The 13,293-nt window shown below is 42.5% G+C and overlaps 1 protein-coding gene across 2 annotated transcripts; it reads left to right on the forward strand.

The window, feature by feature from the left end:
• Positions 1 to 209: 209 nt before the first annotated feature.
• Positions 210 to 12,904, forward strand: PROK2 (prokineticin 2). 2 transcript variants are annotated; one of them, XM_021695104.2, is made up of 4 exons: positions 210 to 305; positions 3,691 to 3,816; positions 11,331 to 11,393; positions 12,736 to 12,904. In XM_021695104.2, exons 1-4 carry the CDS (start codon positions 210 to 212, stop codon positions 12,838 to 12,840), a joined length of 390 nt encoding a protein of 129 aa, XP_021550779.1. In that variant the 3' UTR covers positions 12,841 to 12,904. The 2 variants fall into 2 exon arrangements, with proteins under 2 accessions (XP_021550779.1, XP_021550780.1); XM_021695105.2 differs by lacking the exon at positions 11,331 to 11,393.
• Positions 12,905 to 13,293: the final 389 nt, after the last annotated feature.

Consider the following 13,293-nt stretch of genomic DNA (forward strand, 5'->3'; position numbering starts at 1 on the left):
GGCGTGGGGTGTGTGCCCGCGCCGTGCCCCCCGCGCGTGCTGCCGGGCGGGCGCCGGCGTGAGTCACGGCGGGGCTCGCCTTTATAACGGCCGGGAGGCTCGCGCCAGCCGCCCGCCAGCCCGCCCTCCCGCCGCTCCGCGCTCCAGCGAGCGCGCCCCGGCCCCGCGCCCCCAACGGCCCCCAACCGCCGCGCAGTCCCGAGGGCGCCATGAGGGGCCCGCGCTGCGCCCCGCTGCTGCTCCTGCTGCTGCTGCCGCCGCTGCTGCTCACGCCCCCCACCGGGGACGCCGCAGTCATCACCGGGGTAAGCGGCCTCCGGCGCACCTGTCCGCCCGGGGTGCGCGCCCGCGCTGCGCCCCGGGGGCTCGGGCGGGGGTGGGTGGGTAGCGGCTCGGGGAGGGTCGCCCCGGGCGGGGACACCTGCCCCAGTCGCCCTTTGGCGTTCTGGGAGAGGTGCCCTGCTCCAAAAGCAGCGGACGGCCCGGGACCCTGGGCGCGCCGTGGAAGAAAAAGTGACCGAAGTGTCACCGGCCTCCTTTATCACCAGCTTTTCACCCTTGCTTCCCTCTTAGACCCCTGCAAGCTCTCTCCTCGAGTTTGGTCTGTTTTTCTGTTAAGCTGAAAGAAGTTTGCTTTCAGAGTCTTCTCTAGCACTTCTTCGAGGCGTTCCAACCTCGAACCTTAAAATTTGGGAGACCTTTTCTGAAATGCACAGGGGCAAGACGAATATCCCCCAATCCTGAGACTTAATCCTCTGGTCAAGGAGTTTGCTCCCCTTGTACCCTCCGCAGAAACCCCTTGAAATAACTTGGTCCGAGGCCCTGTGTGCCTTTTGAAAGCAGTGTGGGCGCTTCCTTCTGGTTTCCAGGGCTTTTTTTTTTTTTTTTCTTCAGCTTCTTGAGGTTTTCCTTTTAAAAGTCTTCCATTTCCAGTTCCTGATAAAACACCTCCAGTGCTCGAGCATAATTATGGTGTAGGTTACAATGTAGATGTTTGTTTCAACTTAGAGAAGTTGTCCTCATCATTTTTGAAAGTAGGAACTGAGTCCGTTCTCTCCTACTCCCACCAACAATTTTGTGTGTGTGGATCTGAAGGATGAGTTAAAGTAGTCTACTTTACATCAACAGTGCAAAATCCCTACCATTTCCTGGTTGCTCATCTGCTTTACTCTTTTATCTTTTTTTTAAGTCTTAAATTATTTTACACCTCCATTAAATTACTTCAATTATCTAAGGCACACTATGGGATTTTAAATAAGACTTATATGTTTGAATTGATGATACATAATGAAATTATGAAATTTGAGGGAATTCTGTCCTTGTCTTGAGAAAACAAAGCTCCACAGTCTCTCAAGTTAGTTCGTAGATTTATAGCATCTTGAAAGCCCTTGTACAATAACAGTATTTGGTTATATCCAATAGGTATTATAAGCATTGTGGTATTTATAAAATAGAGGTTTTTTCAAAGTGTCTTTGAATAGCTTTGTCAGTCAGTGTGGTTGGAAAAAAAAAAAAAACTTTTTACAGGTCTTTCTAATATATGAGTTGGAACATGATTGGGTTTTTTTTCCCCCCTCTTCCCCTGCTGGCTCATTTTAAATTTCTCCTAATCCTCTGAGCCCAGAATTCTTTTGCAATATAAGTATCTTTTTGTTCCATTCACAGGACAACACTATTTGAATAGATCTGCAATGGGTTAAGGATGAAGGGCATTAGGAAACAGCGGTCTAATTAAAAATATATAAGCCTATGCGTTTTTTGTAAATATTTCCAATAAGTGATGCTTTTTGTTACAAAAATGAAATTTTATCACATGGGATGTTTATCTGTTGGAGAGGCTTAGAGTGGACTTCTCTATGCTGTTTTAACTCAGTATTACCAAAAGAGAATTTTTAAAAATTTCTCTAAGCAATGTAGCAATAAAGAAATGTAGTTATGTTTTCATGACAGGAACCATCTGGAGCCAAATTAAAAACTTGGTAACTTATTGTCTTCAGGATGTTAAACATCCAAGTGATTAATTGAATTTTTGGAAGATTTTGGCTGGATTTTGATTGTCTTTTAAAAGGGGTTAGTAGGGCTTCAAAATTCGAGGTCTTGAGCATCTGTTGACAGAAAATACTGCCTGAAACCTCCACCTTTTATATATATATAAATATATATATATATATTTGGTAATAGGTGTAGTTATTTTGAAACTGATTTATGTTCCACATAGATTTGTTAAAATCATATTGGAAAAGATCATGTACTGAACCTCTCATTTATGAAATGTCATGGCCGTGTATACATGATTTCTGGCATACAGCTAAAAATTGAAAAATGGAAATGTTTGGATGTTTTCCTCTGAATGTCCTAATGCCCCAAGGTGAATATTGTATTTTTTCAAATTGTATGTTTTTGTCCATATAGTTGTTTTAAATAGACTGGGAAAAAAACTCTAATGAGGGAAATAAACCAACCCTAAAGCAGGATGGTTGGTAATTTTTACCAAAAAAGCAGTGAATAAGGGTGTGCCCATATATTTATGTTTTGAGAACTTGTGGCTAGCCCCAAAACTTTGAAGAGAAAAACGTGGAAGGAGTGTTTTAGTTGTTTCCAATAAATGTAAAAAATTTAAATTTTTGTCTAAATTATAGACTTTTTAGTTTCTTACATATATAGTACAGCATGTTTTTACCTCATCGCTAGCAAAACAGATTATTACACACCATTCAAACAATGCATCCTATTTTTTGTTGGTTCTAGGAAGGAACAATTGTTCTTCAGATCTATTTTTATGCAAATAAATTTAGACTGCATTATTTATTGCTATTTAGATAGAGTATGAAAACTCCTCCATAGTTGATTCTTTAATTATTTGTATTTACAATTTTTATATTGGGAACAGATGCCTTGAGTAATCATTGTTGATAATTGCATCTGTCATTTGCATTTCTAAATCTGATTAATCTTAAAGAATAGTCCCACCGATTTTGTAATGTACACATGTGCATACCCTAAGCCAATAATTTCCTTTTTGCAGGTTACTCACCCGAAAAAAAAAAAAAGTAACCTAAGACAAAAGTCTTGGTTTGTCCATTCCCAACCTATGAAATTTCTTTCTTTAAAGAGGAAATGTGAAAATCAAGTCAGTGGTTTGAGAAACATCAAGTCTCATGAACCAAAATGCAAATATCTGAAAGGGAAAATGAGCACTTTTAAAATTTACATCAGTGCCTTTATGGGTCTGGAGCATTTCATGCCAGATCTAGAGACCATTTGAATCCCTTTTTAAAATTGGGCCCAATGTATTCTGCTGTTAATAGTCATAAAATCTTGTGATTCAATTTATGTAGTTCCTAATGGCCATGTATGGCATAAGACTAATGCAGACTCGTTTTTCAAATTCAAGGCCAATTCAGCCACAAAACACTAGAAAAAGAGGTGATTTTCTGTGTGTGTTTAAGATTTTCATAATGTGTGGGCCATTCTTTAGGCCATTTTTTTTAAACTAGGAAAATCTCTTCTGTTCAGATTTTATGGTAAATATGTGCAAGCAAATGAAGATTACAGTTCTTTTTTATATGTATGATTATTAAAATCCTAGCGGTTGGAGATGTAATGAGCATTTTTACTGCTAATTTTAGATTTCCTTAGCCCAAGTCTTTTCCGCCATCTATATTTATCTGTTTATTTGTTACATTTCAGGCCTGCGACAAGGACCCCCAGTGTGGTGGAGGCATGTGCTGTGCTGTTAGTATCTGGGTTAAGAGCATAAGGATTTGCACACCTATGGGCAAAGTGGGAGACAGCTGCCATCCGCTGACTCGTAAAGTTAGTATATATATTTGTATTCATGGTGGTTCTCTTATGTTGTGGTAACTCAACTCCAAGCAAGGCCTGTATGACAGGAAACCCAGGCTAATGTGCTTGAAATTATAAGTTAGAGAAGATGACAATGGAAAACTACCTCCTCCCCCCTCGCCCCTCCCAGTTTAAAGAACTGTGTCCTCTACCATCCTTATTCTAGTGAATCATTTTCATATCCTTGCTCTCATGACATTAGAAACATTTCAGAAAAATAATTTCAAACACATGAATTTGCCTTAAAATGATTTAGGACAAAAATATATGTGTGTAGTACGGTGTATACTTCTTTGCAGCAATCAGAGTATGGAAGTTCTTGAAAAGACTTTTAATATCAGACCCACTGATGAGGCAGAAGTAAATAACTTTGTGTTTTGTTTCTTGCACAAGATCATCAATGATACAGTTATCCTTGTATCTTAATTTAAAAGTCCTTTATTTTCACTTAATCTACACAATACACTGTTCATAACCGTAGAGGTTAATGATATTTAATTTTCCAACTTATTCGGTTATCTAACAGCTCAGTGTCCCTAAACAACACTTTTGAACAGTTTTGGCAAGAAGTGGCATGACCTTGGGCGCCTGGGTGGCTCAGTTGGTTAAGCGACTGCCTTCGGCTCAGGTCATGATCCTGGAGTCCCGGGATTGAGTCCCACATCGGGCTCCCTGCTCAGCAGGGAGTCTGCTTCTCCCTCTGACCCTCCTCCCTCTCCTGCTCTCTGTCTCTCATTCTCTCTCTCTCAAATAAATAAATAAAATCTTTAAAAAAAAAAAAAAGAAGTGGCATGACCTTATGTTGGCAGGATTGGATGGCGCTTTTGAGTTGTGTGGCAGACACTCCTGTCTGCAAGGGCCAGTCAGCAACATGACTTCGGGAAGGCGGGGTGGGTTAGAGGCAGGAGGGAGCAGAAAAGTGTGTGGAGCTTGGAGAGTCTTGGCCCTTCTGAATCAAAACTTAAAATGATGGGATCTCCGTAAGATGCCCCAGGGACCCAGGTGGCAGTGCCTTGCCCCCTTAGCGCCACCTACTGGTTTTACCCAGCAGCAAAGGGAAGCCCCGGGCCATAGAAGGGCGCATCCCAGGCCAGGTGGCTCGTTGGAGGCAGAGCTCAGTCTGTCTGCGGCATTCTCTCCCATTTAAAATAGATGGAATGTTTTCCAAGTAATCTACCTTCTGGACTCTGCCTTTTGCCTTTTTTTCCCCCCCCACATGTGGTTTAGGGTTGAAAGCTGTAGTAAAGCCCAGCATCTTCCCTGTCCTCGACAGTTGCAGATGACAGTTAGCTGTTTTGACTTTTCTGCGAGCCAAGGTAATGAAATAAATGGGCTTATGTTCAGCTCTGTGAGCTGTCATAGGGACTCCTCTTGCTTGGGTCGCTCTGAAGACTGAGTTTGGCTTCCCTGTGGTTTCCTTGAGAAATAACTTCTGTACATTTGAGCCACTGTCCTTGAAAAGGTTGCTCTTAACCTTTTCTTTTAAGAACAGTGTTGTTTTTGTGCAGTGTTAGTACACCCTTACACACCCCGCATATACCAGAATTGTGCAGCCTGACACGTTCTGTGCAGCTGTTCGTTGTCATCACAGCAAAGCGCAGTTGCTCCTTGGCGAGGGCGGGGACATCCCAGACCGCCTGTACTAAATGTTGATTATGAGTTTCTCATTTCACGCAACAAGCCCGTGAAGCACATTGGTTTCCAGCACCTTCTGCGTACAACCACAGTAAGCCTCAGAGGGACTCGGTGACTGGCTGAGGTCACCAGGTGAGAGGGCGCGCAGCAGCCTGGGACGTCACGTCTGTGTGACGCTCCGTTGGTTGTGTGGTGTTAATCACCATACTCTTCTGCCACCGTGAAAGTGGGTTCATCTGCTCGGATTAACCAAAACTGGATTGTGTGGGATGAGAGAGAGAACGGCCCCTCCTGGGAATATGTCACATCCTGTAGTTCTGATGAGTTTTCCAAATCTGAGGTATTTTAATAAGAGAGCCAAATTCTCTTTCCCCGGGTGCCTGGATAACTTCCAGTTCAGGTGTATGTAGTGTAAGGTCATTTCTGAGAGTAAACAGAATCACTCTTCTCCCAGAATCCCAGATACATCTCTACGTCTTTGTTTTTAATCACAGTTGTAATAATGAAGTCTTTGATAATAAGTTATGGTTTTCATAGTAGAATTAAGTGTTAAAAGAACTAAAGAACTAAAAAAAAAAAAAAATAAAGGTTTTATGTCAGATCTTAACTTTCCCCCCAGTTCAGATGCCCACTTGAAAAGTGTTTCTAGAACTCAGTTTTGCAACTTTTCCTACTGGATACTTTTCTGTCTTGAAAATACATTTTCCTATGTCACTTCTATTTTTAAAGTAGGTCCCGGAGTTGTTACTTATTCTGGGTGAAATTAACTTATCCTGGTAAAAATCTAGTTACTTCCAGATTATCTCTCTACTATATTCTATTCAAAACAATTTGAGGGAAAAAATTTTTTGTAAATGCATCCTGGTGAATGTAATGTACAGAATTCAACTTCAAACTACAGTTTAATGGCTCATCAGTAAATGGTAAAAGTCTAGACACTGCTTTGAAAATTCTATTTTAATATGATGTGTTCTTTCCTTTTTCTTCCTTTTTTTTTTTTTAAAGGGGGCATTAACTGGTTGTGGTTACAGGGATTGGTGTTTTAAAAACACAAGACTATGAATAAGTGAAGACTACACCTGTTTAAATTTTAAACTTTCCATTCTGGCTTGACTTAGTCATAACCACAAATGTCTGTTTATTTTGATAAAGTGAGTAATATTTGATGAATGAAATTGCAAACTACAGGTAGGAATTGATGTCACAGATTGCTATTTTATTTCAGATACATCAACTAATTTGTGGAGTTTACAGTGACTGCTATGCTCTAATTTTAGAATTGTACAGTTTTTAACTTTACATTTGATAATTGAAAAGTAGAATAAAAGATCAGTTTACCTAAGAACAGGATGTGTGTTTTCCAAACACATTTTTAGTCAAATAAAAGTTTTAACATGTATTCATTTTTAACAATTTTTTAACAGTTAGGGATGAATTACTGAATCGTATATCTATAAGGAATATTTTGCTGTTTAAAAAAACCCACTATTTTAGTATTTCTATTAATACCTACACTTTCCATAGTTTACAAAGATCAGCCATTTCCATCCCATTCTGATTGCTTCTTGGCTTTGGAAGTTTATAATTATGTAGTTAATACTTTTATTGCTTATCATTTTATTTTTGTTTTCAATTTAAACAACTGTGTTTCCTCCCCCAAAATTGTTTTTGCTTCACTTTTTATGTTAACATTTTTAGTATCAGTTTTACTTTTTGTTTTCTGGTGGGTTTTTTTTTTTTTTTTAGCTACATTTTAAAACTTGACCAATACATTTTCCTTTTCTGAAAAAAAATTAAAACCTGGGACTTGTCTGTGTTTAAAAAAAAGGATAATTTAAAAAATTATTCGCAGTTTCTGTTTTAGAACCAACCTATGAAACTATGTAAACATACTTTCAGGATAGAGTATAACTTTAAAAAATATTAACTAAAATATGACTAATATAACTTCAGAATTTAGTGGAAGATGGGTGGATGAAAGCCTAATATGTTAATTTCCTCATCTTTCCTATCACAGAGGTCAAGAGCCGCTATCTACATTTTCTCTCTCAGGACAGCATCCTCGCTGTGAATACAAGTTCATTGTCAGAGAGACTCAGGGGACATAAATATACTTTAGTCTAATACAGAGTTTCTCAGCCAGGGCTCTGTTGACAGTATGGGGCTGATAGCTCTTTGTGGTGAGGACCATCCTATGCATCATAGGATGTTTAGCAGCATCCCTGGCCTCTACCCACGAGATACCCTTAGTCTCCCTCTCTCGGTTGTGACAACCAGCCATGTCCCCAGACTATGACAGATGTATCCCCTGTGATGGTTTGGGGGATGGACCTTGCCCTGGTTGAGCGCCACTGGCTGAACGCTACACTTGCTTCCCCTCCCAGGACACAGTGTAGGAGATAAAGCAGCACCATTGCATTGGGAGCTCAGCAGCTACCCAAACACACAACATGGCTTGCCCTATCTTCCACACGGGGCACTTGTAGCTGCCCCAAATGAGAGCTAAAGTGTGGGGGGTGGGTCCCCTTGACTCACAGAAGCCCACCCTTATTTCTTGCAAATATTTTGCACCCCTCTAGACCCAGAGGCTCAGGCCTGCATGCCAACAGCTTCCCCAACCCAAGTTCCATACAAGCCACGAGGCTGACCCCCCCCATTCCCTGTTTTCCTTTACTCTTTCCAAGGACACAGAGCAGTGGGAGGCCAGATCCCATGTTAACCCTCTCTAGCCATAAGAAAATAAATCATTGCATTATTTAGGGTTGTATGAATATATACTTATTCCAAAAAAAATCTGAAGAAACATTTTAAGACTTGACCAAATTAAAATACATTGGCAATCTTCCTAATTAATTAAAGCTGGAAACTGTGAGAGGGCGACAGGAACTGTGAGACTTTTAGTTTCTATTTTATGTGCTATTATGCTATTTGAAATTTTTTGAACTGTGTACTTTTATTGACAAAAGTTATGGTAACAAAACTGGCTTTCTTAAAAATAAAATTGTCAGGGATGCCTGGGTGGCTCAGTTGGTTAAGCGACTGCCTTCGGCTCAGGTCATGATCCTGGAGTCCCGGGATCGAGTCCCGCATCGGGCTCCCTGCTCGGCAGGGGGTCTGCTTCTCCCTCTGACCCTCCTCCCCCTCATGCTCTCTGTCTCTCATTCTCTCTCTCGCAAATAAATAAATAAAATCTTTAAAAAAAATAAAATAAAATAAAATCGTCATTTTTTATTGAGGTAAAATTGGTATATAAATTATGTAAGTTTCAGGTATACAATATTATAATTTGACATCTGTCTGAACTACAAAGTGATGACCATCCATCACATTCATTTGACCCCCTTCACTCATCTTGCCACCCCAAACCTTCCCACATGAGACCAGTGCTTTTTATGTGACATGACCAGGGTTTTCTTCGTGTATCCTTCTTTACCTTTCTTTCTTTAGCAAAAGTGACTGTTTTGAGAGGAATTACAAACGATACCTGTGTTTTGTATCAGTGCTGTTTTCTTTTTAAAAGTGCCACAAATGGATAAGAATTGTACCTTGTGGAAAGTGCTACAGGTCCTACCTTGGTTACTTCTAGAATCTGCTTTTTGGAATTCTGGGCTTATGGAAGTGTTGGATTGAGTTGATTCTAAAATAAACCATCAAGCTGGGACTGAATGGTTAGCTCCTGGGCTCTATTTGTGCCTCTGAAGATGCATCTTCTATATACTTTCTCATGTCTCTGGCTATTAGACACCTATTAACTTTGTCACACAATATGTGTAGATCTCGGTGGTCGCCGTATCATTAAAAAAAATAAATGTCTGCCTTCGGTTCAGCTCATGATCCCAGGGTCCTGGGATGGAGCCCTGAGTCAGGCTTCCTGCTCAGTGGGGAGCCTGCTTCTCCCTCTCACTCTTCCTCCCCCGCCCCCCTGCTTGTGCTCTCTCTCTCCCACTATCTCTGTTGCTATCTCTGTCCCTCTCCCAAATAAATAAATAAAATCTTTAAAAAACAAAATATGTGTAGAGCTAGAAATGAAGGGGGGCACTGGAGAAATTGCCAAGTATCCATTAAGTGTATCACATCAGAAATGGTGTTCTTTGTGATTAGGGGCTCACAGATGGAAGGAGAGGAGGAAAACTGCTATGAGCAGGTACAGATAAAAAAGCCTTGGCAGGGGGAGAAACAGACCGGATCTTGAAAAAGGGGAGTGGGCTTGAGAAGAATAAGAAAAGAGCATGCAGGTAGAAAGATCCCTGCAGGACCGTGTAATCATGATGTTAAGGTTGTTGGGACAGATCTGAGCTGAGGCTGGTACTGCCTTGGCACCCTCCATAAGAAAAAGGATAATTCACAATATTTCTGAAGGATTCACAGAAACCTATGACCTTGTGAGCACATTGCCAGGGCCCCACCTAGGCCCCGGAGGGAACTATACACAGGAAGGTCTTCTGCGTCTTTGGCTTCACGAAAGTCCATCTCTGTGAGTTTGGTGGCATGAGTCACTTGGGGCCTGCTCAGTGCCGGGCAGTGGTGTGCAGAGTAAGGAGAAGCCACAGGACCTGGGAAGGCCACCCCTCTGCCTTCAGGCGGAGCACTTCTGCGGCAGGGGGGGCATTGGCAGGAGATAGAGCAAAATCTGGAAGAAAACAGGACTGGGTTTGATTATGACAGGTTCCCTTTTAGCTGGGTGACTGCAGTTAGCCGTGTTACTTCACCTCGAGAGGAAGCCACTTAGCTTGTGTCAAAATAAGGCAAAAATCTGGCATACAGGTTTGTTGTGACGTTCATGCGCCATGCCTTATGAAGCCTGGGCATGGCAGGCCACCGCTCTTATTTTTCTTTGCTCCTGTCTTCAAGGCATTAAGAAGGCACATGACAGGCCAGAGAGCACCCATGGTGTCTTGATGCACACGTCACAAGACTGCAAGCACCATGAGGGCACTTCTTCACAGCTTTAACTATCCTGCTGCGAATCTGTCTTCCGTCATTAAAACTCACGCTGCATGATGGGCCCAGGCCTTTCCTGTTTCGTTCATCACTGTCTCTGTAGCACGTAACATAAGGCCTGATATGTCGGTGACAGTAAAGTTCTGCTGAATGAGCGAATAAAGGAAACATGCTTGGTGTTGTCCGTGTATAACAGTCTGATATGTTCACTATAGTTACAGTTCACTTAGCTCAGGCTCCTTTACCTTGGATATCACAGCTTCTGTTTCTTTTTCGGAACAGAGGCTGCGATATCCAGCTGGCACATTGGGCCTGAGAGTTCTTATTGTTGGGGGTTATCCTGCACATTGGAGGCTGCCTAGCCGCACCCCTGGCCTCCACCCCCTACTCACGCTCCTCCCCCCAAGCTGTGACAAACAAAATGTCTCTGGATATTGCTGGATGTCCCCTCGGGGGCAGAGCCACCCCCAGCTGGGGGCCACCGGCCCATGCAGTAGTTTCAGGCGTGGCCAAATGAAGCTCGCAAAGCCTCAGGGCCAGAGGAGGTCCTACAGGTCAAGGGTTAGAACTCCTCCTGCTGTCCGCTTGTGATGGTCCAAGCCAGGCAGCTGTACCCGCCTCCTCTGACATGTTCTCAGTGCCAGCAAACGAGCTGGCCATCCGCGTGCCGCCCTTTGACACACACAGTGACAGAACCATTCTGAGCACAAGTCTGCGCGGAGCTGACGGCCGGGCACCTGCGGGCAGGCACTGTCATTAGAACCTTGACAATAAGGCCCTGGCCCTTGGCAAAAGGCAGAGGAACCTGGGGTGGCTCGGCCTGTTCACCCGGGTGTCAGTGCCCACCTGCTGCTTCCCTGTCTTCCTTTTGTATTTATTGACCTCAGTCATTTCCCTGGCCCTTCCAGAACCATTTTGGAAATGGAAGGCAGGAAAGAAGAAAGAGGAAGAGAAGAAAAAGGAAGAAGGAGGTAAGAAGAACATGAGCATGGTACCCACTGAAAGATAATGCCCAGCATAGTGGGCCCCGGCCACTTTGGGACTACCATACAGATGGGTCTGTCCTCTTAGTTCAATCCCCAAATAAGGTTGGGGTTGGTCTGTCACTGTTGGTTGGTGACAGAATGGTTCTGTCACTGTCTGCAGACAATTTTTTTTTTTTTAATGTACAGAGAAATTATTTAGAAGACATCTGGAAGATGCATCTCAGACTTTCTCATTAGGACAGATAACTGATATGGGGCGGCCTGCTTTGGTGGCAGAGAATAGGAAGGAAATACACTAGAATGATAGCAAGCAAAGCATCTGAGTTGAGAAACAGACAGGATGCATTTTTCTGCCCTGTGTAAACTGTATAGGATCCCAGAGGCATGAGTCTCTAATAGCTTGCCTCTCTCACAGTACCCTGGGCCAGAGTAATTTGCCGTCCCATTTCATTGACTATCAGTCGCCTCCAGGCCTGGGGTTAAACTTTCTCCCTATAACTTGCCAAGGAGGTGGATTCTTAAGAGGACACCATTCCCAGGGGAGAGGGAATGAGTTTTGTTCTTTGCCTCTGGAACGTGTATGTATTTTGAGGGACTCCCCTGAAAGGCCCACCATGCCAGTTGCTGGTTGACCCTCCTCAACCCAGCTTCATTGGTGGCGTGGGCAAGACTTAGAAATACCACTTGGATGACTCTTGGAATGAAGCCAACCTTTCTCTGCTGGCTCTCCCTAGGCCAGGGTTTAGTTTGTTCCTTTTCTGTGACTCAAGCTTGCCTCCTTCCCTAATTTCCCTTTTGTTCCTCCCCTACCCACACTTCCCAGAATTTTGACCGCTTCTGCCATCTGTATGCAAACGTGTGAGTTTATATATTGCTCGCCGTCAGTGACTTCATATTTTCTCATTATCATTGCGGTCACACCCTTAATGTCATGGCCCCCTTAAGGAGCTTCATTAGTAGGATGCTATTAAAAGAATTAAAATGAAGAAGTAAAAGGCAGTGTAGCTTGGTGGTCAAAAGCTATGTCTCTCTGGCCCAGCTGCCAGCCAAGCTTCAAGTTCTGGGTCTGTGAGCTTGGGCAAGTTGCTAATCTCTCTGTGTCTCGGTCTCTCACCTGTAAAATGGGTATAATGAAAGCATTTGTCATGTTCACAGAGCGGTTATGGGATGAAGAAGGATAATAAAGTGCCGAGTGTATTGCTTGATGAAGAGTTAACACTCAATATAACACTAGCTGTTCTTATTCAAAGACATTTCTCAAGAATAGATTTTTGTTTTTGTTTTTTAACATTTCCTGCTCTGACTCAGTTTTCTTCTTTTATCTTAGGTTCCATTTTTTGGGCGGAGAATGCATCACACATGTCCATGTATGCCGGGCTTAGCCTGTTTACGGACTTCATTTAATCGATTTATTTGTTTAGCCCGAAAGTAATCACTTGAGAGTAGAAACTTTAAATGTGAACAGCCACATGATGTCTGTAAAGTCTATTTACTTGTGATTGTGCCAAACAAATAATATGCCAGAAAGAAATGCTGTTGCTTTCTCAACTATCCAAGTAACATTTCTATCTTTGATGTTTTAAATGACTTTTTTTTTTTTTAATTGGAAGAGGATTTTAATTTTGGATACGAATGTAAAGTGCAGGGCATTATGGAACCGGTTCTCATTTCCCTGTTTGTGTTTTGGTTTGGCTTGGCTCTTTTAATGCCAATAACTCACCCATTTTCACAAAAATGAGGAGAATAAGAATTTGATATTTTGTCACAGAAACGTTTTTTTCTCAAACCCCCTCCCCCCAGCCCTGCCTACCACACACACACACACACACACACACACACACACACACGCACGCACACACCCCCTCAGGTCTCTTTTCTCTCCTCA

This window comes from Neomonachus schauinslandi, chromosome 1 (genome assembly GCF_002201575.2).
Source record: "Neomonachus schauinslandi chromosome 1, ASM220157v2, whole genome shotgun sequence".
NCBI lineage: Eukaryota > Metazoa > Chordata > Mammalia > Carnivora > Phocidae > Neomonachus > Neomonachus schauinslandi.

What these genes read in the sequence shown, in the direction of transcription:
- PROK2 (XM_021695104.2), top strand. Translation starts at nt 210, where the DNA reads ATGAGGGGCCCGCGCTGCGCCCCGCTGCTGCTCCTGCTGCTGCTGCCG. An exon ending in ACGCCGCAGTCATCACCGGG is followed by an intron (nt 306 to 3,690) that starts GTAAGCGGCCTC and finishes GTTACATTTCAG; the next exon opens with GCCTGCGACAAGGACCCCCA. An exon ending in GAAGAAAAAGGAAGAAGGAG is followed by an intron (nt 11,394 to 12,735) that starts GTAAGAAGAACA and finishes CTTTTATCTTAG; the next exon opens with GTTCCATTTTTTGGGCGGAG.